This window comes from Schistocerca gregaria, chromosome X, assembly GCF_023897955.1.
Source record: "Schistocerca gregaria isolate iqSchGreg1 chromosome X, iqSchGreg1.2, whole genome shotgun sequence".
NCBI lineage: Eukaryota > Metazoa > Arthropoda > Insecta > Orthoptera > Acrididae > Schistocerca > Schistocerca gregaria.
In genome coordinates, this window is record NC_064931.1 from 289,945,935 (window position 1) to 289,972,941 (window position 27,007).

The window sequence follows — 27,007 nt, forward strand, 5'->3', positions numbered from 1 at the left end:
AGTTCCTGAAATTTGGTATTGTCTGCGCACTCTTGTCACTATAGATCTCTGAATACTGAATTCCTGAACATTTTCCGAAATTGTATGTTCCATGCATCTAGCTTAAATTACCATTCCGCATTCAACGTTTTTATTCCTGTCACACAGCCATAATCAAGTTGGACATCTAAATCATTTCAATAAAAATGACAGCTCCACCAATGCACTGCCGTTTTATACCTTGTGTACGTGGCACTACAGCCCTTTGTATATGTGTGTATCGCTATTCCATGACCTCACATAGTAATTTTATCAGGGTTACTCACTGATCAATTTTTTTGTCATCAGCCAGCCAAATGCCACTCTATATGTATTTTAAAGATATCCTTGCATCATCTGTGTTTTAACTCAACATATTAGAACATTCACCCAAATTGCTGTATTTTGACGTATACATGATACAGCCCGTTCAACAAAGAAAAGAAGGATCCGGGGGTGGGGGGAGTGAAAACTGTAATCTAAAATTTTTGCACAGTGATAGGAGAGTGTGTGTCATAAACAACACACTGACTGGTGGGGTGTGAGCGCTGGAGGGGAGGGGGGGGGGGTTGGTGGTTGGTTTCTTTAAAGGCGAAAGAAGGGACCAAACTATGAGGTCATCGGTCCCTTGTTCCTAATAAAACAATTCCACAAGTGTGAGAATAAAACGGGCGAAATGTATAACGCAAGATGGAAAGAAAGGAAAAGCCACAAGAATGAAGGGAAGGCAATGAACACTAAAAGGAACAAAAGAGAGACGCTAGAGACAGAAGAGAGTAAAACATGATAGACTACAGTGACTAGCCAACCACACTGCAACACATTAAAACCTCCATCCTAAAAGCAGTAGGGTGGAGGGCACAGAGGGACATGCTCTAAGACCTACATAGAAGTATAAAACCCACTCTCATAGATAAAATGAAACTAAAGCTGCTGTGGAGGTATTGTCGCCCAACACCGAAGGGAGGGTGCTGGGAAAGTTAAAAGTCTGCCGCAGAGTGGCTAAAAGTGGGAAGTCCAGCAAGAGGTGGACACAACTTTCATTTGGGAGCCACAGTGACACTGAGGTGGGTCCTCACGATTATGTATGTAACCATGCGTTAGCCACAGATTGCCAATGCGGAGCTGGCAGATGTCAACTGACTCCGTACGAGAGCCCTGTATGGAAGACTTCCACACATTAATGGTCTCCTTAATGACACACAGTTTGTTGTCCATGTTGTTATGCCATTCCGACTCCCAAAGCCGGAAAACACTGTGGTGTAAAACCGAAAGCAGATCTGCTTCGGAGATGCCTACCTCCAGAAGCAGTTTCCGCATCGCCTGTTTGCCAGGCTATTGGCAAGTTCGTTGCTGGGGATTCTGATGTGTCCTGGGGTCCGTACAAATACAACGGAATGGCGAGACTGTTCCAGTGCATAGATGGACTCCCGAATGGACGCTATTAGAGGGTGACTAGGGTAGCCTGTAGGCTGCTAAAGGAGCCAGTACACAGGAGATATGACTCGCCAGGGCATGAGCAGATGTACTCAAGAGCACGAGATATGGCCACCACCTCTGCAGTAGAAACACTGCAGCCAACTGGCAAGGAGTGCTGCTCAATATGTCCTCCAGGAACATACGTAACGTCTACGTGACCATCAGCCATTGAGTCATCGGTGTAAATCGCTTCAGAGCCCCGGAACACGTCAAGAATCGAGGAGGTGAATGCGGAGAGCGGCGGGGTTGAGTCACGCGAAAAGTCCAGACGAAGCTGCAGGTGAGGTGTACACCATGGAGGTGTACGTGAACGGACAGCAAGTAGAGGTGGTAAAGGGAAAGACTCCAGTTCAGAGAGAAGAGACCGCATGCAAACCGCAATTGTTAGCTCAGATCTGGGCCAGCAGTGCGGGAGATGGACTGCTACAGGTGGGAAAAGGAGACTAATTTGGATGCTCAGGGGAACTATGAATGTCTGCTGCGTAACTGGCGAGCAGTTGCGCACGTCTGATCTGCAGTGGAGGGACATCAGCCTCCACTAGTACCCTTGTCACTGGACTCGTCCTAAAAGCTCCTGTAGCTAATTGAACCCCACAGTGGTGCACCGGGTCCAGTAAATGCAATGCTGAAGTCGCTCCATAGTCAATTCGGTATTGGACAAGGTCTCTATAGAGCAGCAGCAGCAGCAGCGTAGAGTGCTCTGCACCCCAATTGGTGTTGCTCAAGCAATGGAGGGAATTTAGGTGCTGCCAGCACTTCTGCTTAAGCTGATGAAGATGAGGGAGCCAAGTCAATCGAGTGTCGAAAACCTGTCCTAGCAATTAATATGTCTACACTACAGTGAGTGGATTGTCATTAAGGTAAAGTGTGGGTTCCAGCTGAATGTTATGACGCCAACATAAATGCATGACACACGACTTTGCGGCTGAAAACATGAAGCCGTGGGCTAGAGCCCATGACTGCGCCTTGTGGATGGCTGCCTGAATGCACCGCTCAGCAACAACAATACTGGAGCAGCAGTACGAAATGCTGAAGTGAAGTGCTCTGCATACAGAGAAGGTGGAAGAGAGGGCCCGACAGCTACTGCTAGATCGTTAATGGCCACTAAAAATAGAGACACACTTAATATGGAGCCCTAAGGGACTCCATTCTCCTGGATATGGATGGAACTATGGAAGTCACCAACTTGGACATTGAAAGTACGGAGCGACAGGAAGTATTGGATAAAAATCTGGTGGTCCCCAGAGACCCCATTCATACAGTGCGGCAAAGATTTGATGTCGCCAAGTCGTGTCGTATGTTTTATGTACATAAGAAAAGATGGCAATCAGGTGTTGCCACCTGGAAAAGGTGGCAGACTCAATGGACACAAGATTATCTGTGGTAGAGCGACCCTGGCGGAAGCCGCCCAGACATGGAGACAGAAAGCACCCTGACTCCAGGACCCAACCGAACTTCTGACATACCATACGTTCCAGAAGATTAGAAAGAACGTTGATTAGGCTGATGGGCCGATAGCTATCCACATCAAGCGGGTTTTTGCTGGGTTTGAACACCGGAAAGATGGTGCTCTCCCGCCATTGCGATGGAAAGGCCATTGCACCCGAGCGAGTTGAAAATGACGAGAAGATGTCGCTTGTAGTCAGGTGAGAGATGTTTAATCATCTGGCTGTGGATGAAATCAGGACCAGGAGCTGTGTCAGGCCAATGTGCAAGGGCACTGAAGGGCTCCCACTCTGTAAATGGGGCTTTATAAGATTCACTGCAGCGTGTAGTGAATAATCAGAGGACGTTCTCTTCCAGCCGCTGTTTGTGTTTTCAAAAGGCTGGGGGGTAATTCCCCGATGCAGAGGCTCGGGCAAAGTGCTCGGCCAACGCGTTTACGTCGGTACATAACTCGCCATTTATGTGTAACACTGGGGATAGCTGATGGGACCTGGTACCTGAAAAGACGTTTGATCTTTTCCCAGACTTGGGAAGGTGACGTGTGACATCCAATGGTGGAGATGTATCTCTCCCAACACTCCTTCCATTGATTGATAAGGTAGTGAACACTGACATGGAGCTGTTTAAAAAGCTATTAAGTGCTCTAGGGAAGGGTGTCGCCAATGGTGCTTAATTGCTTCAGCGACCACCAAGGGACTTCCTTACGCCTCAGGCGCCTCTGCCGCAGAAACAGTTGCTGTAGTTACCTGTTCAACCATCAGCCATATGATAAGTACGATAGGCAATTATGTCTCTGTCGACAAAACTTTCTAGTCCTGGTACAGATGGAGTACTAGACCCACCTCGTACAATAGCTACTGTAAGCCAACCATTACCAACTCTGAACGCCTGAAGCGTACGCGCGGTGTACTAGTACGTCTTTACACCGCGTACGCTCAAATGACCAAAAAATGAAAATACCATTTTTCAAACAATGACTATCACATATCGTCTATTATACAATGACAATTATTAATACCAATTATTGCCTTATTTGATCAACATTGGAATAACTTATTAACAAATCAAATTTTTATGCACTAAGTTCCATACGGCTTACAATGTATAAGAACTTTAACTCTGATCGATGTTACCGTGTGGGGGAGATTCAGTGGTGACAACAGAGGTTTAAGTTCCCCAGTCGACCTTGTTCAAAGGCCATCTGGGCAGGCGTCCGTGTGCTTGATGCTGGGGTAGTGACAGTCAATACCCCACAGGTCATCATGTCCTCTCCAGTGGATAGATCGGAGAAGTACTGGGCTGCATATTGATAAATCAATGGACGAGTAACTACCATGGGCCACACTAAAATGTGTGGTGGCCCCAGTATTTAAGAGGCAGAGGTCGAATTGTGGCAATAAAGCTTCGACATCTCTGTGTCTGCTAGTAAGCATGATACCACCCCACAAGGGATTATGGGCATTAAAATCTCGCAGAAGTAGGAAAGATTTAGCTAGTCAACCAATCAGTGCAAGTAATACATTCAGGGTACTGCACCATCTGGAGGAAGACATACATTGCAGACAGTTATTGAATGGCCACATGTCCCCTACAGATCGAGTTTAGGACATGAACTCCACCTGTCACTATTATAGTCGCTACGGTTCCTGTAATATCCCTTATAGCCATGGAGGGCAGGGGTTCACATTGCTGGGAACCAGGTTTCCTGGAGGTTGATGCAGATAGCAGGTGTAAAGCTTAACAGTTGCTGTAGCTCAGCAAGGCGGTGGAAAAAACCGCCAAAATGTCACTGGAGGATGACATCGTGAGACTGGGAAAGCATGAAACATTCAATGAGGCAGCTTAGGCCTCAGAGTCACCTGCTGCCACCGATTTATTGCCCGAGCAGTCTATATCCATTGTGTCTGAGGTTCTGGCCATATCTAGGTCCTCTGCAGACGCCAAAATCTCCACCCCATCCTCAGCCACAGAGCTCGTAGGTAGCGGTGGTATGGCTGCCACCGCAATTTCCTTGGTCTTAGGGGTTTTCTTTTTGGATTTCTCTCGCTACTCCATGGGTTTCCCTGGCTGGGAAGACTTTACTGGCTCAGTCTCCAGGACTGAGCATGAAGCCCAATGACCAGCTGATTTTGGGCTCTTCAGCCACTGGCGGGTGTCATCTTTCCCACTAGAAGAAACATAAGAAACATGGGAAGGGAGTGACCCAAGGGAACCTTCCTAGCGAGAGAAGCTGAAGAAGACTTACGCTTCTCCGGCTTAGAAGTGGGGACGGACGTCCCCCAATGGTATGGGGGGGGGGGGGGGGTTTGTTGCACCTGAAGTAGGTGGTGCAGGAGCAACAGGGATGGAAATGCCCCTCACCAACAATGGGGCAGGTGTAGTCTTCCGGCTCAGAAGTGAACTGGGTTGGTGGAGCTGATGGTGCCAGAACTGTTGTAGTGGCGTCCCTGAATATGGAAGTAAATTGGAATATAAAAAAAGGGAGGGAGGTTTATCTGTTTAGCAATAGGAGGCAGATTTCTTTCAGACTCCCCAACAGATCAAAATGAAAATTTCTGTTCCGACACTGACAATGTTGAGTGTTTATGGAAACAGTTCAAGGCAATCGTTAAATGCGTTTTAGACAGGTAAGTGACGAGTAAAACTGTGAGGGACGGGAAAAACCCACTGTGGGACAACTACAAAGTTAGGAAACTACTTCGAAAGCAAAGAGAGCTTCACTCCAAGTTTAAACGCAGGCAAAACCTCTCAGACAAACAGAAGCTAAACGATGTCAAACTTAGTGAAAGAAGGGATATGCGTGAAGCGTTCAGTGAATTCGAAAGTAAAATTCCATGTACCGACTTGACAGAAAATCCCAGGAAGTTCTGGTCTTACGTTACCCAACTCGCGGGCTCGAAACAGCATATCTAGACAAAAATGGTTGTAATGTCTTTGAGCACTATGGGACTTCACTTCTGAGGTCATCAGTCCCCTAGAACTTAGAACTGTTTAAACCTAATTAACCTAAGGACATCACACATATCCATGCCCGAGGCAGGATTCGAACCTGCGACCGTAGCGATCGCGCTGTTCCAGACAGTAGCGCCTAGAACCGCTCGGCCATTCTGGCCGGCGTATATCTAGACACTCTGGGATGATAATGGCATTGAAGCAGAGGATGACACGTGTAAAGCTGAAATACTAAACACCTTTTTCCAGAGCTGTTTCACAGAGGAAGACCGCACTGCAGTCCCTTCTCTAAATCCTCACACGAACGAAAAAATGGCTGACATCGAAATAAGTGTCCAAGGAATAGAAAAGCAACTGAAATCACTCAGAGGAAAGTCCACTGGACCTGACGGGATACCAGTGTGATTCTACACAGAGTACGCGAAAGGACTTGGCCCCTTCTAACAGCAGCGTACAACAAGTCTATAGAGGAATGGAGGGTTCAAAATGATTGGAAAGAGCACAGGTAGTTCCAGTTTTCAAGGAGGGTCGTCGAGCATGTGCGCAAACCTATAGGCCTATTTCTCTGACATCAATCTGTTGAAGTTAAGAACATGTTTTTGCTCTCTTATCATGTCATCTGTAAAACCTAGAATCTACTCTGTAGGAATCAACATGGATTCCGGAAACAGCGATCGTGTGACACCCAACTTGCTTTATTGAGACCCAGAAAATATTAGATACAGGCTCCCAGGTAGATGCCATTTTCCTATACTTCCAGAAGGCGTTCGATACAGTTCCGCACTGTCGCCTGATGAAGTAAGAGCCTATGGAATATCAGACCAGCTGTGTGGCTGGATTGAAGAGTTTTTAGAAAACAGAACACAGCATGTTGTTCTCAACGGAGAGACGTCTACAGACGTTAAAGTAACCTCTGGCGTGCCACAGGGGAGTGTTATGGGACCATTGCTTTTCACAATATATATAAATGACCTAGTAGATAGTGTCGGAAGTTCCATGCGGCTTTTCGCGGATGATGCTGTAGTATAAAGAGAAGCTGCAGCATTAGAGAATTGCAGCGAAATACAAGAAGATCTGCAGCAGATAGGCACTTGGTATGGGGAGTGGCAACTGACCCTCAACATACACAAAGGTAATGTATTGCCAACACATAGAAAGAAGGATCCTTTATTGTATGATTATATGATAGCGGAACAAACACTGGTAACAATTACTTCTGTACAATATCTGGGAGTATGCATACGGAACGATTTGAAGTGGAATGACCATATAAAATTAGTTGTTGGTAAGGCTGGTGCCAGGTTGAGATTCATTGGGAGAGTCATTAGAAAAATGTAGTCCAACAAAGGAGGTGGCTTACGAAATGCTCGTTCGACCTATACTTGAGTATTGCTTATAAGTGTGGGAGCCGTACCAGGTCAGGTTGACGGAGGAGATAGAGAAGATCCAAAAAAAGAGCTTCGCGTTCCATCACAGGTTTATATGGTAAGCGTGATAGCATTACAGAGATGGTTAGCAAACTCAAGTGGCAGACTCTTCAACAAAGGAGCTCTGCATCGCGGTTTAACTTGCTCGCCAGGCTTCGAGAGGGTGCGTTTCTGGATAAGGTATCGAATATATTGCTTCCCCCTACTTTTACCTCCCAAGGAGATCACGAATGTAAAATTAGAGAGATTCGAGCGTGCACAGAGGCTTCCCAGCAGTCGTTCTTCCCACAAACCATACGTGACTGGAAAAGGAAAGGGAGGTAATGACAGTGGCACGTAAAGTGCCCTCCGCCACACACCGTTGGGTGGCTTGCGGAGAATAAATGTAAGACACTGTCATATGATGTCATATGCGCAGGATGCAGGCGTTCAAATTTTCTCTTAGCCTCAGTGTAGGTCATTCGGTCCAGGGTCTTTTACTCCATGATTTTCCTTCCTTTCTGGAAAATCCTGCAGTCAGGTGAGCAGGGCGAATGGTGGTCTCTGCAGTTGACACAGATGGGAGGCGGGACACATGGAGTATTGGGATGTGATGTGCTTCCGCAATCTCGGCATGTGATGCTGGAAGTACAGCGAGAAAACATATGGCCAAACTTCCAGCACTTATAGCACCTCATCGAGGGTGGGATATAGGGCCTTACCTCTCACCTGTAGACCATCACCTAGACCTTCTCGGGCAATGTATCACTCTCAAAGGCCAAGATGAAGGCACCAGTGGCAACTTTATTATCCTTCGAACGCCAGTGGACACTCCAGACGAAATGTACTTCTTGCTGCTCTAAATTGGCGCCCAGCTCTTGTCAGACTGCAAAAGGTCTCTGAAGTATGGTACCCTGGACCACATTTAAGCTTTTATGGTGCATGATGGTTACAGAAACATCCCCTAGCTTCTCACAAGCTAGTTACTCCCGTGACTGAGCGGAGGATGCTGTTTTTATGAGGACTGACCCAGATCTCATTTTGGACAAGCCCTCCAACTCCCCTAACTTGTCCTCTAAATGCTCAACAAAAAACTGGGTCTTCATCATCATGAACGATTCCCCATACAAGGTACTGGGGAGAGTAAGATCTGCTGCCATCCTTAGCCTGACATTCCTCCCATGGTGTGGCGAGGGAGCAGATCGATTTGGGGCCATACTCCTGTGCGTTGAATTGAGCTTGTGATCGCTTGGAAATAGTTGGTGTTTCACCACCAGTAATAGATGATGGACTACACTTCATCACGTGTCATTCATTCCTGATGCCACCCACTTCGATAAGGAGCCCTCCCTGCAGGTGCCACCCATTCGCAGCAAAGGCCACCTGGCAGGATGGCCATTTCCAGGAGTCTTGTTGTCCCGGGGGGGGGGGGGGGGGGGGGGGGGGGGGGGATGGGCATCTACCTCTTGGCATATGTGGGGATTTAACGGCGTAGGCATCAGCAGAGCGACCCCTGTGTGGTCAGTGGGCTATAACAAGCACTGTACATGGTGCTCCACCACAACGGACTGGCTACCGTGCAAAGAAGTCCATGATCATCGTAGATGCAGAAATCGACACTGCATAGTGCATGTTGGAAAACTCACCCAGGAAGGTGTCCTCGCCCAAGCGATGGAGCACGAGCAGGACTGTAATGCGATGACGAGAAAGTGGGCTAAAGATCTCAATGCACGATGGACACGATGCACCTTGTAAGGCGCCCTTGCCTAACTGGCTCGCTCTTCCGGAAGATTTTGAAGAATGGAGGTCAAACCCTAAAGGGGACCATCACAAAGGCCGAAACGAGTGAAACTCCTTTCAGTCGCCTCGTACGACAGGCAGGAATACCTCAGGCCTATTCTAACCCCTGGACCTGCAGGGGTGGTGGTGGTGGTGGTGGTGGTGGTGGTGGTGGAAGGGTCACTATCACGTTCCTGGAGTAACTAAAACTGCGGCTTCTAGTGAAAATGGTTCCCAGTACAAAATTCAGCTACATTAAGTTTCCTGCAAAACCAAAAAGTATTCATTTATGTTGAGGACTAATAGTTTGCACATTGCGGAGGATTAAGAAATCGCAGGTAAAAATACCGTTTTATCGGTATAAAATTACTGTTTGGCTGTTAAATGAAGTGGGTTAGAAACAGCTGTATCACGTCTAAGTGTAGTAGAGCCATGTTAAAGGATAAATTGTGTTCGAGTGAAGCATGAGAGGTGGGGGAATGGAGAGGAGGAGGAGGAGGAGGAGGAGGAAAGGGGAGTGGGTAAGTGTATGGTAGATGTGTTATACTAGGTAGATCGCCGGATTATGGTCGTGCACTTCTCTCTTTCATAGGTCTGAAAATTGAAGAGCGAGCAGGTAATTTCCCACTATCTACCCCATTACGTCATAAGAAGAAACTGGAGTGTTCTATACGGACCCTCCACAAAAAAGTGTTCAAATGTGTGCGAAATCTTATGGGACTTAACTGCTAAGGCCATCAGTCCCTAACCTTACACACTACTTAACCTAAATTACCCTCAGGAGACACGCACACGCACGGGAGGATTCGAACCTCCGCCGGGACCAGCCGCACAGTTCCAGCGCCTTAAACCGATCGGCTAATCCCGCGCGGCCGACCGACCCTCCACAGTATACTTTTTGAATCACTTGCTATGCAGTGCGTAGACGTGTATGGGCGTGCGCGCACTTACCACAATGTGCATTAACACAACATGTATTGCAGATAGGAGTTAATATACTAACGCAAGTGACCCCTATGGACATAATGTACGTGAATCTCTGCACACGTTCCACACGGTTGGAGGTGTAACTGATTCTTTGTCATTCTGTAAGACAGCTGTAATGATCTTCCAGAAAAGCCAATTCCCCATCACGAGGACTGCTCACTTTTCAGTATACAGACAGACTGCACCTCCCCAGAATTTCCTGTTCAGTTCTCTCATGTAGGTTCCCTCATGTGAATATACGAAACTTCACTGAGCTCATGTATATGTAGTGGAGATATTTTCAGTGTAGTGAAGACTTATTTGGAGTTAAATGAGGTATTATGTAAAAAACTCTAAAAAGCTCAAGTTTTACTGCTGTTAACTGTACCACACTGAAGAGCCTATCCCAAATTTAACATGCTGTCAAAATATATTCGACGATGTCTATTTCATTATCGCACTATCACTGCCTGGAGTAGTTTTCACCACTTGAGGGGTATCAAATGCATCACCCCAGCCTCAGATCTCCCTCTACAAGATAACTATTTCAATGTAATTCGAGCAACGGGTTACAGCAGAGTACTTTTCTATATTTTAACATTACCAGACCCATTACATCAGACATTAACAGCTGTCTTGGGAGACATACCGCTGGTGTGTGTAGTGAGTGGTTGCACTCTTTGCATCCCACTCGACAAGTGCCAGCAATACCTGAATGGGAAAGATTTATACAGTCTACTAATAACAGTGATAAAAGAAGTGCATTAACTTTCTACCCGTTCATTAATTTATCACCAAGTGATTACAACGCAATTCTACAGTATTACAATACACTCACCGACGGATAGCTGAAAGGTGTCACATTTACTAATCCAATCTCTTCCCTCCCTTAAAATTAAAAAAATCGCTGGCAACACAATTTGAATACTTCTCAGCCATTGTGTATATCAACGTATACTCTAAGGCTTAGTTAACTGCAGTGGTGTGTTGGGGCTTATGGGCGCTCAACATCGAGGTCATGAGCGCCCTGACACACACTAAAAGAACGAACCTGGACAGACCTAAGAAAACTAAAGCACACACTCAAAGCAGGAAAAGGAAAATGTTACATAAGAAAGTAATACCTAAGGAAAGGGGAAACATAGCAACAAGAATGTCACAGGAAATTGTTATTGGCTGCCCACTTAGATAAAATATGGGCTAGCTTGTCACACAGTGAGAAAATTAAAATCCTCTCCCTAAAATCTTTGTAAAAACATTTGACATGTCACAGAACTTTAAAACTTTAGCCACATTCGTCCGAGTGTTGCCTAAAAGAGATGGCAGGTCCGCTGGCAAGTCAGCTGCGGCCCGCTGGTCAGAAAATAAAATGCAATCCAATAAAACGTGGCGCACAGTGACCTGGACGCCGCAAGCACCACACATTGGAAGGTCCTCTCGCCGGAGCAGGTAGCCATGCGTCATAGGGTTGTGGCCTATTCGAAGCCGAGTGAGGAGAACCTCGTCCCGTCGATGGGGCTGAAAGGAAGTACACCACACACGCGTTGTGGGCTTGACTATACGGAGCTTATTGTCAGTCACTTCCAGCCACTCATCCTCCCACCGACGCATAACCCGTGAGCTCAACAGCGAGGTGAGTGCGTGCAAGGGGATGGCACACAGATACTTGTGAGGCGAGACACGCCTCCTTGGCTGCGAGATCTGCCCTTTCATTCCCAGCAATGCCGACATCCCCCAGAACTCAGCAGAAAGCTACAACCTTCTCCAGTCGCTGTAGTCGGAGGAGGGCATCCTGGATGGTCTGGACAGTTTTGTCTGCCGGATACAAACGTTGCAATAAGTGAAGGGCACTGAGTGAATCTGAACAGACAAGAAATTTAGGAGAGGAAGAATGTCTCATGTGCTCCAGTGCCCGCAAGATCGCAGACAATTCTGCATCAATGACAGCGAAAGTCTGAGGCAGGCGGACCTTGAAGACACGATCTGGAAAAACAACTGAGCAACCAACAGAATCCCCTTGTTTCGACCCATCCGTAAAAACAGCTACATAGTCGTGGTGCTCAGATAAAATGGCAGAAAATGCTGCATTAAAAACTGTGGAAGAAGGCGTGGAATCTCTCTAGTACTGCAATAAATCTAAAATCACTCTGGGCCTCTTCAGTAACCAGGGTGGCAGGCGGTTAAAACCCTGGATTTGGGGTTGTACAGACTCCACAACGAGGGACTCTAGTACACGTTGCACACGGATCCCAAACGGCAACGTAGCCCGGGGACGGCAGGAAAAAAGGCGGTCCAGAGGTGGATGGGCAACAAGATGGTGAGCAGGCGAGCTGGGAGCTGCAAGAAACTTACAAGCCTGGCGCACCAGCAGGAGCTGCCACCGGATGGTAAGTGGCAGTCCCCCAGCCTCAGCACAGAGGCTGGGTATGGGACTGGTCCGATAAGCACCCGTGGTCAGTCGAATCCCAGCATGGTGAACAGCGTCAAGGATCTGCAAATAAGAAGGCCTCGCTGACCCATATACTGTGCACCCATAGTTCAACCGTGAACGCACGAAAGCTCGGTAAAACTGAAGGAGACGCGCCCTGTGCGCTCCCCAAGACCTGTGGCTGAGGCACTTTATGTTGAGTGCCTTCAGGGTTCTGGCTTTCAAGTCACGTAGGTGTCGCAGCCATGACAACCTGGAGTCAAAAATTAGGCCCAGAAACCGCACTGTGTCTCTAAAATGTAGGACAGTATCCCCCATATGCAAGGCAGGCAAAGTAAAAAGACGACGAGAACGATAAAAATGAACACAAACACACTTATCGGCAGAGAACCGAAAACCCGTCTTTGCAGCCCACTCCTCTAACCGCCGCACTGTTAGCTGCAACTGACGGCTCACGGTTGCAATACTGGAGGAGGAACAGAAAACAGCAAAGTCGTCCACAAATAAGGAACACTGTACTGGACTCCTCACTGTAGACGTTATACTGTTGATGGCTATGGCAAAGAGGGTAACGCTTAAAACGCTGCCCTGGGGGACACCGTTCTCCTGCTCAAAGCGATCAGACAGTGTGTTACCAACGCGGGTCCGAAAAAACCGCTGAGACAGGAAAGACCGAATGAAAATCCGGAGGCGGCCCCATTGATGCAGTTGTGCAAGGATACAGTATCTCCAAGTAGTATCATATGCCTTACAGATATCAAAGAAGATACCAATACAGTGATGCTGACGGAGAAAAGCCTTCTGAATAGCCGTCTCTAGGGTGGTCAGGTTGTCGACCGTGGACCGAAATTTTCGGAATCCACACTGAACGCGGCTAAGGAGCTGTCTGGTCTCTAACAGCCTGACCAGACGCCGGTTAACCATCCGTTCCAGGTTCTTTGCGACACAGCTTGTCAAGTAGATACTACGATAACTACTGGGACATGTGCGTTCCTTTCCTGGTTTGAGGAGAGGGATGAGGATTGCCTCCCGCCACGAGGTGGGGAACACTCCTGTCTGACTTATGAGATTAAAACATTCGAGGAGGATTTCCTTTGACGCCGCTGGCAGATGTCGAAGCATGGAGTACCGGATGCGGTCGTAACCTGGTGCAGTGTCAGAAGTCTCACTAGGAGCCGATTCAAGTTCCCACATGGAGAAAGGGGAGTTGTACACCTCAGAACTGTTCGACCGAAAGTCCAAGTTCGCTCTTTCGACCATCGCACGGTAGCGACGAAACGCTGGATCCTGATTTGCAGTGGCAGTACTTTGTGCAAAATGCTCTGCCAGCGTCTGAGCAATGGCTCTGGGTGTCGTTTGGAGGCATCCCTGGTTCAGGACAGCAGCTATTGGTAAACGGATATGTTTACCGGAAATCCTCCGGATGGCTTCCCACACTTTTGTGGAACAAGTGGAACGGTTGATGGAGTCCAGGAACGCCTCCCATGACCTTTTCTTGCTCTCTTTAATGACACGGCGTGCCCTGGCTCTAGCGATTCGAAAGGCGGTAAGATTGACCGCTGTTGGACGGCATTTAAATCTGCGAAGAGCCGCACGCCTGTCCCGGATGGCTGAACGGCACTCTTCTGTCCACCAAGGCACAAGGCGCCGCTTAAGAGTGTCAGAAGACTGTGGTATGGACAGGTCAGCAGCATGATGGATCACAAGCGTGATGTGATCCACCCATTCTTGGATGCTATGGTGGCGGTCAAAGACAGCCAACCGAGTGAACAGTGGCCAGTTAGCCCTGCCTATTATCCACGATGGTGGCCGCTGCTCCAGCAATACATCCAGGAGATGAATGCGGATAGGGAAGTGATCGCTGAAATGAAGGTCGTCAATGACCTCCCAGTGAACAGAGTCGGTGAGGGTTGGAGAGCAGAAAGATAGGTCAATGGCTGAGAATGACCCTGTAGCAGGAGAGAAATGAGTGAGTACCTGTGTTGAGGATGCACAACATTTGAGATGTTAGGAGGCTCTCCAAAATTCGACCTCGAGCGCAAAGAGAGTTAACTGCAAATAAGTATTTATTTAATAAATTGAAAATAACTTCTACGTACACCCGTGCCCATGCGACATTTTGTCTATTCACTTATGTCAAACTGAACAAAAATGCATGGTGAAATAGGTTGTCTAAACTGAAGATGGCGGAGGAAGTTGCGTTTCCGAGAAGAACACTACAGCTGCCGTACAACGACTAACTAATTTGTAGCATCGCAGAACCCTGGCAAGGCTGTATGTGGATTCAATCATACGTTTCTTGCGCCAGCATTAGAAATTCGTTTATGCAGTTCATGTAGTGCTGACGCATTTAGCGGAAAATAAACACCCTCGGGCACGTCTGTACACTGTGTCGCCAGTGATTCGCAAGTCGCACTGCGGAGGGTCGGTACAGCTGTGAAACACACTGTAGTTTCTTCTTTTAACAGTGGAAGGGGGAAAACTCTTCAGCTTTAAAATCTATGAAGACGATTAAGTTCACGAACTCAATCTAGCGACGTACCTTGTCTCATTTTCATCCCACACACCACCACCACCACCACGTTTCACAAATTTATCCCTTGATACTACTCTACTGCACATAGACGTGATACATGCTAGATATTTGTAACCCACTTCATTTGTCAGTAAACTAATTTTATACTATTAAAGCTTTAGTTTTTTAGCATTTTTTGATCGTTTGCAACGTGGAAACTACTGGTCCTAGAGAAAAATGATGAGGACCTTCTTGTATGAAATTTAATTTAGTTGAATTTTGTACTGGGGAAACATTTTCGCTTGAAGTCGCGGTTTTCGAGTTACTCGAGAAAAAAAATGAATGTACCTCTAAACTCCCCACGCCAACACTGACCCCCCCCCCTCTCCGGTCAGTATTTTTAGTATGTCTTTCAGGACAAACACTCTTAACTCGGTTCAAAAATTGGCAACTATACGATGTTTGCCCTCCCCAATCTGCCTCCTTTGGTCTTCGTTGATGGGCTGAAAGTGTGTGTTCTCTGTGGTGTCTTCCGTCTGACGACACCACTATATAATTTCTTGACGATAATAACTTGAGTGCGGGTGCACACAATGTACGAATTCTTGCGGGAATAGGAATGAGAATTTGGGTTGCAAGGTAAGCATGTTCGGTTAGCCAAAGAGATTAAGGCGACCGCTTGCGTTAAGCGGGCAGTCCGGGTTAGAGTCACAGTCCGTCACCAGTAGTCATGATTGTGAAACATGTTTTTTTATAACTGTCATCCAATCAATCACAGTTGTGACGCATCTATGTCCAAAGTCTTTCACTGTTATTTTCCTAAGTCTACCAAAAGACCTGAATAACACATAGGTTGCGACAGTAAGTAAATTTTTACCTTTAGACAAATTACTCCTGCGTATCTTTAGTGTTTTAGTACTGTCTGCCTTACCCGCCATAACGGCAATGAGTCTACCACAGTAGTATGTTAGCTATGCGGTACAGTACAGTTTCTAGTGCGTGAAATTTGAATTACTCATCGAGTTCAGGCTCGCTGGAACAGAATTTAAATTTTTTTAGTGTAGCTGCAAATGGCTATAACGAAACTCAGTAACTCATAAGGAAACATTTTCAGTCTCACTGTCACTTCTACGCAGGCGCAATAATGAGATTTTTTAATAATGTTTAATCTACTAGAGTAATTAAAGTAATTCACTGTTAGTATAATCATTTGCTGTAGACTTCTAAGCACAACCACTTGGGTGGCTATCACGGGGAAGACAGCCAAGATTAGGGTTGAGCATTCCATCGGCGACAGAGACGTTAAGGGACGGAGGATGATATATGGAACAAAGCTAGGGAAGAAAGTCATGTTTTCAAGGAAACCACCCAAGTAGTCGCTTTCAGCAACCCGTGGAAAACCTAGTTGTTAGTGGTGATTTCTCTGGCGATGCATGTTGACAGTTCAGTCCCAGCACTGGACTGGATCGTAATGCCCAGACATTTAGTTTCCACGCAGAGGCCAGTTAACCTTTAACACTTACCTCGTCTTCCTCTGGCACGGTTTCTTGTCGGTGTTTAGTTCAGTTTGGGAAGTCGTCAGTTAAGCAAGTCGTTGGCCACTTCTTACGTGTGCCATGCTGGAGAGCATTTTGTAATACCAGTAACAGAAAACTATCACGGCAGCAGTACTGAACGGTGCGTTGATCATATAAAAAATGTGTGTTGTGGTCAGATGCCCCCAATAGCTCTACCACCAGCCAATGTTATTAAACATTAGGAAGCAATACGCGCCTAAGTATCTCCACACGAGAGCAATTTTCAGAGGAACTTATTTCATGCAAAATCTCTCAGCCTCCATTCGGAGGCATGTTAGGAATATCTGGTTACCACATGTACGTTGCAGAGGAAAAGAAAGTGAGGTGCAATTAGCTCTGTTACAGTACTTTATTTGTGTACGTTCTCTCTAGGGAAACCAACACAGGCCGTTTTAGGACAGATCCAGGCATTACAAATAGAATGATAAAACCTTGTGCTGTACAGTATTAATAGCAGTAATAGCGAACAGCATAATAACTTAATAAATATTAAAAATGGACAAGAAATCAACTGGATCTCGTCATTACTATGTTTATTCTAACAAAATCACAGTGATTATTCTGGTCATATGAACCTTCGCAGAGGTTTTAGAAAACCAAATTTTCAACTCTACTAGTAGGATTTTATACACTTCGACATCACAAGATGTACGTAAGACTAACGTAGCATGCGTACAACACAAACTAATAAAATATCGGCATAGATATGTTGTAACATCTTAATAGTTAGGTGGAGTAAAATTAGCAGTAGCCAGGACTGCTCTAAGTGGATGTGTAAATGTACGGCTGCTCGTCTCGTTTTTCCGCCGAGCTTTGAGCAGTGATTTTAATCCCTGCAGAATTACATTTGGCCTTCCAGAAAGTTGATTTCCTTACAGCTGCATAACATGGGACGCAACTTCGGAAGGTGGTGCTACAAAGTGTTACCACTCACATCTATATAGGATTGTTGTCCGCTGTCACGTGGCTCATGGAGACAAATGAGGACCACAGCAAGAGCAAATTTAAAACTGCAAAACAAACATCTAATTATATAAGATTAAAAAAATCAATATAGTAAGTTCTTTCATGTTAACAGCATAAGCATTGAAAATATTACTATTGAGAACGTTAAAATTTTTATATGATTAGGATGTCAACTGTTTAGCTGCCTCTAGTGATAGCAGCAGTGTTACAAACAGTGCTATGGTCGTTCTGAACTGTATATTCTGTGCTACTGTATTTATAGATTTCTGCTTATACTCGGTCGTGACGTCGTCTACTGTCGTGGAAATTACACATTAATTTAATGAGGCAGCTGTATAATTGACGTGCTGTACAGTTTCCGTGTCATCTTACGTTACGACCGAGAGGCATTTGTACACAAGCATTTGCTGTTTCCAATCAAATTATACAATATTTCAACGACACCCTTATTTTAATTTACCACAGAGAGAGTCAAGGTTAGTGATGGTGGTGGGCCCATTCAGTGTCGACATTCCAACAATCGCCAAAATTGACGTAAATTCAGGTGATCGGACAGATAGTCCTGTTCATCTCACCCGCTTATACCACTGAGGACTTTTCCCAACATGAAATTCTTCACTGTTTCATACCGCAAGAGGATCTGTATCACTTCCAAAAACGCTGCAATCAAACGCAGCTCTATCGGGGACTTTGCAGACGCAGGAACGTCTGCAATTATTTGGAACCTTCCCGCGTTTCAGCTGTTTTTATATTGGAAACAAAAGATTTGAAGTTTTCTCATCGAGATATTGAAACCCATTTTCCTCTGTCTTTCATCTGGCGTGGCTGCCGTGGCTGGCAAGGCGGAAGCAAAGTTACATGGCAGAGCCATATTTCTATTTACTATAAAACGGGCTGTTTATGGCTGTGGTTAGGATTGTGGCAAACATCTCCCTGGGGTACTAAGTCTGCATTAGTTGGTCCGAAAGAAACCTGAGCTCTATATCTGGAACATTAATGATCCTAGGTGAATAAATTCAAATAACACGTAATTACGTTCTGGGTCTCAAGATATTTTAGTACAATGCAAGATCCTCGCCGTTACCTGAACGGAGTCTTCAGCCGGATTTGTAAGTCAACAGCCGTTCATCTCAGGCAGTGAAATTACCCCGTTCCTTTTTCCGAAATAATCCGTACTAGATCCGTAGTATTCTGGATGCCGTGAAACCGTTTAGTCAGTATACTGTCCTGAGACAGCTGTAAGGATATCAATTTATCTGGGGGTAGACTTGTACCATTGCAGTTCTAGCTCAACCCTCACGACATTCTACTAAGCAACATACTGTCTTCAAAGACAACTTCTCTGTGTGAATAACTAGCCGCTACGACTTTATCGATGTAATCCCAAACGTATTATCTAGTAGAAACTACTCAGTTGCTTGCTTACTTTCTGAGACTACATTGACTGGTACGAAGGCTACTTTAAACTGACAACTGGGAAGTAACTTTTGATGTATTCGTTACATTGTCAGTCTGGAGACCATCTTCAATGTATAATAACTGAAGGAAACTTCATAAGCCAAGCTCGCTAAAAAGTTGCCAGCTAGTGTTGGACATGAGCACTTGCAATCAGTGCAATGTAGTTATGTTTGTAATTTACGTTTGATATGGTGATTTGTAGTGATCTTCATGGTAATGGGAATTGCATCTGCAATGCAAAGTGACTTGCAGCGCTGATGAGCAATATGGTGTACATATTTTAAAGCACAATATCCTATGACAGCATAGCTCTGTCCAACAGTGTCATCCTATAAAATGATTTTTAGCTACCTTTGTTTATAAAGCTTGCTTTAATTATCATGACATGTAAATCATCGTCCACTGCAGACTTGGCATCCTAGTGTATATCACGGTACCTGTGACAACGCCGTAGGCGCCCAACTCGCCTCCTGGAGCATATGCTGTCAAGTACACACAACTGTGCGATAACATCCTTTACGAGGAAGTGCGCCCTAACCTCTTAATTTCATGATCACTACGTGATCTATGATAGTGGCAGCATAATGGTCGCCCACGCTTTTTTCGAGTACAGAGGTTCTCAGATTCCCCGACATTACGCTAGAACTACGCCTTCTTTCTTCCAAATATTCCCATTTAAGTTCCCGATTTTTTTAACTTGCGTATGGACTGAACTGACCTGTTACGATCCTGCACGTTCGTTAATTCGTTCGATCCATGTTGTGCTGAGTACTTGAGAACTATGAAAGCTGGAATAATATTCTAGAACTGGTAGCACTATAGTCTTATATGCTATTTCCATTACAGGTGAATTGCATTTTCGAGGTACCTTTAAGACAAAACTACGTCTGAAACTTCCTGACATATACAAACTGTGTGCCGGACCGGGACTCAAACTCGGGACCTTTGCCTTTCGCGGGCAAGCGCTCTACCAACTGAGCTACCCAAGCACAACTCACGCCCCGTCCTCACAACTTTACTCCTGCCAGTACCTCGCCTCCTACCTTCCAAGCTTTACAGAAGCTCTCCTGCGAACATCTCCAAGGCTGTGGCTAAGCTATGTCTCCGCAGTATCCTTTCTTTCAGAAGTGCTAGTTCTGCAAGGTTCCCAGGAGAGCTTCTGTAAAGTTTGGAAGGTAGGAGGCGAGGTACTGGCAGAAGTAAAGCTTTGAGGACGGGGCGTGAGTCGTGCTTGGATAGCTCAGTTGGTAGAGCACTTGCCCGCGAAAGGCAAATTTCCCGAGTTCGAGTCTTGGTCCGGCACACAGTTCTATCTGTCAGGATGTCTCATATCAGCCCACACTCCGCTGCAGAGTGAAAATCTCATTCTGAAAACTACGTCTATCATTGCCTCCTCTAATGCTGATCGTCACATTTCATATCACTAAATAGTATCACCCCTAAATACTTATACTTTGCGACGTGTATCACCAATCGACTAGTCGGATGTTATCGGGTTCTTTCCATGTGTTACAAACATTTTATTTGTCCACATTTACTGGACCTGACATTCGTTATTCTAGGTGGAAATACAGTCTTGAGTTTCTCTATTTCCTTACGATCACCCAACGAAATTTCTTCTCTCGGCAACGTACAGTGTTCTATTAGCCAAATATTGGTAGAGCCAATCACATTTGTGGAGGTAGTATCATCGTATCTACGTTAGTAGAAACGCAGTGTGTAATGTCTTTCGGAAACCTAGCAAGATAATCAAGATTTTTCAGCTCCATCTATTTGTAACATATTGCATATTAACAAAGACTTATTTCAGACCAGTAATTTTTTATTGAGTCCGCGCTGATTCTTTGGGAAACTTTTTTCCCCTTTACGAATATTTTAACTTTTATATAATACGCCCTAGGATACTGTAACAGTGCGCGCACAATTTCGGCAGCTATTTCTATGGCGAGTAGTCCCGTTGACAGTTGCATCAACCCATTTAGAATTCCTTTTTAAGGCACATAAATATTATGTGTACTAGGAACTTCAGATCCTCTATGCGAGTCCTGTGGCCATCTAAATTCTACTGTTATGTCTCATTGTTTAATTTCTTCCCGTCTGTCCGTCCCTGTCGAAGCGAATGTCCTTAACGTTGACACCAATAATCCCTTAAACTGTTGCTTTAGCTCTCAGTATTGTATGTGTCTAGTATTGTAACTTCTCAGACTTTCTTTCCGTCTACGAAGACTTGGAGACTTAGCACTGTCCCCTCCACTCAAGAGTATTTGAACTGTTCGGACGAGTGTGCATCTGGTGTTTGTACAAAATAAACCGTCTGCCAGTCATCGAGTTCCTAATTTATCCCGTAGCTGCATGTTTGCTACCATTCCCCGTGCTGTGCTTTTTTTTACATGTAGTACTGTAATACTACACATTAATATTGACAGATTTCCATTAAATTTATGTTAGGATGTGTAATTATACGAAGTCATGATTTGTGTTTCCCATGTTTCATTTTCGACAAATAGTGCATAGTAATCTACGTTTCTAGGTGTGTCACTATTCCTAAGGTCCCGACTTAATAGCGAATTAGGTCTGAAGGTGGACGGGGCCCACTATCGTACGTAAGACGAGTGTGCTTTTTGCAATACTATAATACTTACAAATTGAACACGAAGCTAAAGCGAGATCTGATGACTGATAGAACTTTGTGAAGGCCATTATGGACAGCATTTGGTATGTCACAACGAACGAATGCAACAGCAGCCAGGGTGTGAGCAGCAATTTCCTCCCCTGGAAAAGAAATTTTATAACATGTTACATTACAGCCATCTAGATTGCTTCTAAAACTTGCGACATAAAGGAAGAATTGAAGGTTTGAAATTTCATCCTAAACTAAATGATAAGGCACGATTCTAAACAATTTTATATTACATCCGTATTAATCAGTACATAGAGAACCCGAAACACTCCAATAAATGGTTTCTCAAGATTTCGCTTTCGGCACCTCTGGTTGCAATGCGCCTTGCTTGGAGCTTTTCTAGCTATTACTGGCACTGGGAAACCATCAGCAGCTAGCTGCTACTAACTAAATATCAAACATTTTACAGCTGACATGTCAGGACTGTCCAGGCTAGGAAGAAATTAGTATATTTTACAGACTAACCACCTTTCCAACACTTTGACATGTTTTTTTCTGTTGGAATGCAGCTACAGGAAGATGGTGTTCGCTATAATTGCAATGGTACATCCTGTTATAGTCCACGTTCACGTAATGCGACTATGGTGCACTTAACTGGACAAACAAGAGACGAGTTTTTCAGTCGTTATATTGCCGTCTGTACTGATGACGCTGTTTTAGCAAGGTGTGCCTTTAACTCATTGCCACGTAGGCGATCCAGTTGACAATCCGTTGCCGGACATATTACTATTCTGGTTCCTTTCATCTTACGTCCTTCACACGATCATCGCCACAATGCACTGATGAGTTATCTGAGCAATAATTCCGTAACGCAATAATCCACTTTCATGCATCGACTTTGTTGCATTCAAAATGTCGCCTAGTCATGTCATCTCATGTGTTTACAGGTAGGAAGAGACGATACTACAAGGTTCAATGCTCCTGCACAGGTCGAGAGCACTGTCGCACTAGTTCTTAATTACTGTGGAAGCCACTTACTGCTACCCGCGTTTTCATGAAAAAACGATCTCATTTGCATGTAAGCATCGCCATTTAATATCAAAATAAAATGCATGCTGACATCACGTTGATTTAGCAACGTATGGGAAGCATACCAACAAGAAGGGAATTTCAGATACCTATTCCTGAGTCTGAAGGAACAGCCTTGCGTTGGCTGCTTCGTTAGAAAATCTTTCCTGACGTCACGTATCTTAAGGGAAGAATTTTAGTGGGTCATCTGAGCACAATAGTTGCCAACATTTGTAGCCAGCGCCGTGTTCCACCCAGTACGCTTCGCGTAACATTTCATTCGTAGGGCACGTGGTGTGAAGACTGAGGAACTGTGGGACGCAGAAACGAGGTAACATTCTACACCTATCTTTTTCTGGTGATAAGGAGGTCGCGACGCCGCATATTCTTCAAACAAGGTGAGGAAACATTAGGTTTTAACGTCCTTTCGACGCAGAGACCATTAGGGACGGAGCACAAATACAGACTAGTAGAGAAACTCTGCCGCGTCATATTCAAATTAACTACGCAGTTTTAGGAAGCCACGAGAAACACTATTCTGGATTACCGTGAATTGTGTTGGCAACTGTGACCCCTCGCTCTGTATCAAAAAAGTTTGCAGCGCAACAAGGTTAAAGAGGAATCGACGAGAACCAAAATCGATAAACAGATTTTCAGCGTATGTAGTTGGTGGAGAGAGTGCTAATAAGTTTCAAGGTGTCAGGATGAATCTTGATGGGGGTGAGATTCAAGATGGCCCTGAAAGGGCTGCCATCAAACTGTTAAAACAGCTCACGACTCGACACTTTGTACTACGACTGGTTTAGACGTGGCAACACCACAGGTAGTGTGCTACGTGCAACTGCTCTTTAAGACTGAATTAACTGTTAAATTTGACTCTGAAAACATTCGTGCAGTCGCATGCTGATTCTAAGATCGTTGGAAGTGTATTACTGCGACTTCTGCAGTGCTCGGGAGCTAATGACTGGGAATCTTGTTACGAGTGTCAACGATAAACTGGCTCTAAGAATCTTTCTCGATTTCTTGACTTCTATAATTATAAATAAAAATCCAGTGGTATCCCAGCACTCCGCAATTTCAGTTTTAGAAATCATTGAATTCCCTCCCATTTGCCACTTTCTTATGCACTGTTTACTGCATCCATGTCAGGAGAATAAACCAATTGGGACGAGAGCTACAGAAAGTCTTCTAACCAAACTGGGTGCCCATGGAATAGCGACTCAGTTGTGCGACTGGATTAGTGATTTCATGTTAGAAATATCACAGTTCGTAGTAATAGAAGGAAAGTCATTGAGTAAAACAAGTAATATCCGGCATTCCCCAAGGAAGTGTTATAGGCCTTCTATTGTTCCTGATCTTTATTAACGACATAGGAGACAATCTGAGTAGCCGTCTTAGATTGTTTGCACAGGATGCTGTCATTTACAGTCTTAAGTCATCAGATGACCGAAACGAACTGTAAATGATGTAGACATATGTATGGTGCGAGAAGTGGCCACTGACCCTGAATAAAGGAAAGTGTGGAGTTATAACGGGAGTAACAAAAGAAATCCGCTAAATTTCGATTACGCGATAAGTCACAAATCTTAAGGCTGTAAATTCAACTAAAAACTTTTAATGATTTCAATTATAAATAAGCTAAATTTGAATGATCACATAGATAATGTTGTAGGTAAGAGAAACCAAAGACTGCGATTCATTGGCAGAACACTTAGAAGGTGCAACAAGTCTACTGAAGCGAGTGCTTACACCACGCTTGTCCGCCATAGTCTGGAGTAGGTTGTGGGATCCGCATCAGGTGGGACTGACGGATGACATCGAAAAAGTACTGCATTATCGCGAAATTGGGGAAAATTTCAGTCCAGTTTTCTCCTCCGATTGTGCAAACATTTTGTTGGCAACCACCTACATAGGGAGAAATGATCACGATAAAATAAGAGAAATCAGGGCTCGCACAGACAATTTTAAGTCTTGGTTTTTCCCGCGTGCCGTTCGAGAATGGAACGGTAGAGAGACAGCTTGAAGGTGGGTCATTGAACCCTCTGCCAGGCGCTTTATTGTGAATAGCAGATTAATCACGTAGATGAAGATGTTGACGAGAGGGAAGTTGTCTCCAGTTATGATAACGATAGTTAGCGCGGACATAATTTGCAGAAATCCATCGTGTTTCTTAATCGTGACTTAATATTTCATGGCAAGTGGTATTCAGGAAACCACCTGTAGTATTTGAAGGTAACAATTTGCATCTTTTGGGAATTACACTTTACGTACCCTCATGAATACAGTATGATCTGCCGTAGTTTGTTGGTCAACGCTGGCGAAACTGACGACTGATATCTCACGATTCTCCTGCCAACTCACGTTTCCCCGAACTACCGCCTCCTGGGTCGAATACACTCCTAACGTGATTCAGAGCGACGCCGCGAATTATCCTACGAAGACCACCATTTGTTCACACTGCGATGGGCCGTGTCCTCGTTTCGAGGTAGAAGACCTGCCGCCATCACCACGCACAGCGGCTCGCGAAGGTGTAAATTTCGCGGTGTGAAGAGCAAACACTTTGCAGAGGCGAGCACGGGTACTACTGTTCTTGTAGCTGTCATGTTTTGTGCCCTGTAAGAGTCACTTATTTGAATTTTCTCAGTTTTATCTGCCCAGATTAGTGGCTGCAGTGACGTGGGATACCTGGGATGTAGGATGTAATTACTGACAGTTCAGTTTATCTCAGGTAATTGTGCATTACTGCTATTAGGGTCAATATGTCTCCACCACACACCCGGCAGTTCATTTCACACTGGCTTAATGTTATTATATTAGCGGTTACATTATTCTACTTAGATTTTCATCAAAGTTCCTCACAATGTGCGTACATTCTTCATTGTGCTAGTTTTCACAAGCAGGATATATTTACACCACACTGACAGCCAACGAAAGAAAAATTACTGCTTACCTCATATTGTGCCCTGAACAGGAAACAGCACGCTACGCAGTACGTAACACTAATGATCATAGCTTGCATGGCGGTGAGGTATCCTGGAACATAAAATAACTTTCGTTCAAATCTGTCTAAATTTCAGAGAATGCAGCACACAGTGACGTCATTGAGGTGTGTTTTTATAAATATGCTATCTCTATGCATTTGGGAGCCATTACGTTATATAGGACGTAGCCATATTACTCAATTACCTTAGTTACCGAGCTACAAAAGTTTTCAAGCACTAAAAGCAGCACAGATGCACAGAGTGAAAAGGCGTAAAACCTGCTTCCTGAACAGCAGTATATACAGAAACAAGGTTTTCGGTAGATGATAGTGCGCAGATGGGCACGTAGGTTTGTTGCATGTTTTATGCTCTTAACTTCCACCAACAGAGATATTGAATGAAGTTTCTTTTTCTATTTCTAAAATATTCATTTTAACGGTATTCAAAAGTTCCTGAAAATATTCGCACAGTGACAAACGTTTGTTAATGTTGATGTTTCCGAAAAAATATCCGAGAAATGTGGTAAAATTAAAATGAAAGATCGTCTTACTCTGCTATTACTGCGTATGTCAGCATCTCTTGGCAGGATCCGCCGTTGTTCTGAGCCTTTCGGTTGTTTACTTTTTCCAGTTAAACGTGAGTAGTGGGTTGTTATAATTAAATATACGCTACACGAGTCAGTTCACAAGGAAAACTATTTACAGTCGGGTACCCAACTTTATAGGAATGATGTTCAGAAGGTGCTCTGCAGGATTTTCGTTGTTAGTAGAGTTAGCGTCATGATTTACCGTTATGCACCGGTACTGCTACGGCGATGTAGGGTTGAAATAAGCGTAAATATGCATTACAGCTGCAGATAGTAAACGCTGGACTGACCTAGGTGAGCGGGGCTTTACTCAAAACTGTTGATGAAATAGCAATAGTGCTGCTGTTCTTCCGGTGTATCCATGCATTAAAGGAATATGTAGAGGTTCTTTCTACACTGAGTTAACATTATTCAGAAGTTCGTGTTAACTGGCGATTTGGGAATTGCTCCTTGGAGGCCAACAGCCAGTTGCGTCACAAGTTGTTTGATAGGTTACTGTTGTGGGTGAGAGCGCCAGAGGAAATGCGATCTTCAAGCATTGCATGAGCTGTGTCACAACAGATGACCATTCCAAGGTGCACTATGCGAAAAATGCTGTGAACAATTGTGAAATGGTATCTGTAGTAATTTCCAGGATGTGGATGCAGATGCTCGTCACACTGAGCAATGTTTGTAATCCGGAAAAAACAATGTACACTACTGTCAAATGCTTCCCTCCTGTGGAAATTGTTTCTTTCAGAGGCTTTCTAACGTCCTTAGACG

The 27,007-nt window shown here is 44.8% G+C and overlaps 1 protein-coding gene across 3 annotated transcripts in view; it reads right to left on the reverse strand.

Moving 5' to 3' along the window:
• Nucleotides 1-27,007, reverse strand: part of LOC126299127 (uncharacterized) — a 73,873-nt gene that overhangs the window by 18,512 nt on the left and 28,354 nt on the right. Inside the window, exons 3-5 of one of the 3 annotated variants that reach the window (XM_049990872.1) lie at nucleotides 25,629-25,711; nucleotides 21,633-21,762; nucleotides 16,897-17,576 (exon numbers count right to left, since the gene is read on the reverse strand). In XM_049990872.1, coding sequence (XP_049846829.1) covers nucleotides 17,503-17,576; nucleotides 21,633-21,762; nucleotides 25,629-25,711 — 287 coding nt within the window. In that variant the 3' untranslated portion in view covers nucleotides 16,897-17,502. Of the gene's footprint in view, nucleotides 1-16,896; nucleotides 17,577-21,632; nucleotides 21,763-25,628; nucleotides 25,712-27,007 lie in introns of those variants that run through there. The other 2 variants (XM_049990874.1, XM_049990873.1) reach the window with 2 other exon arrangements.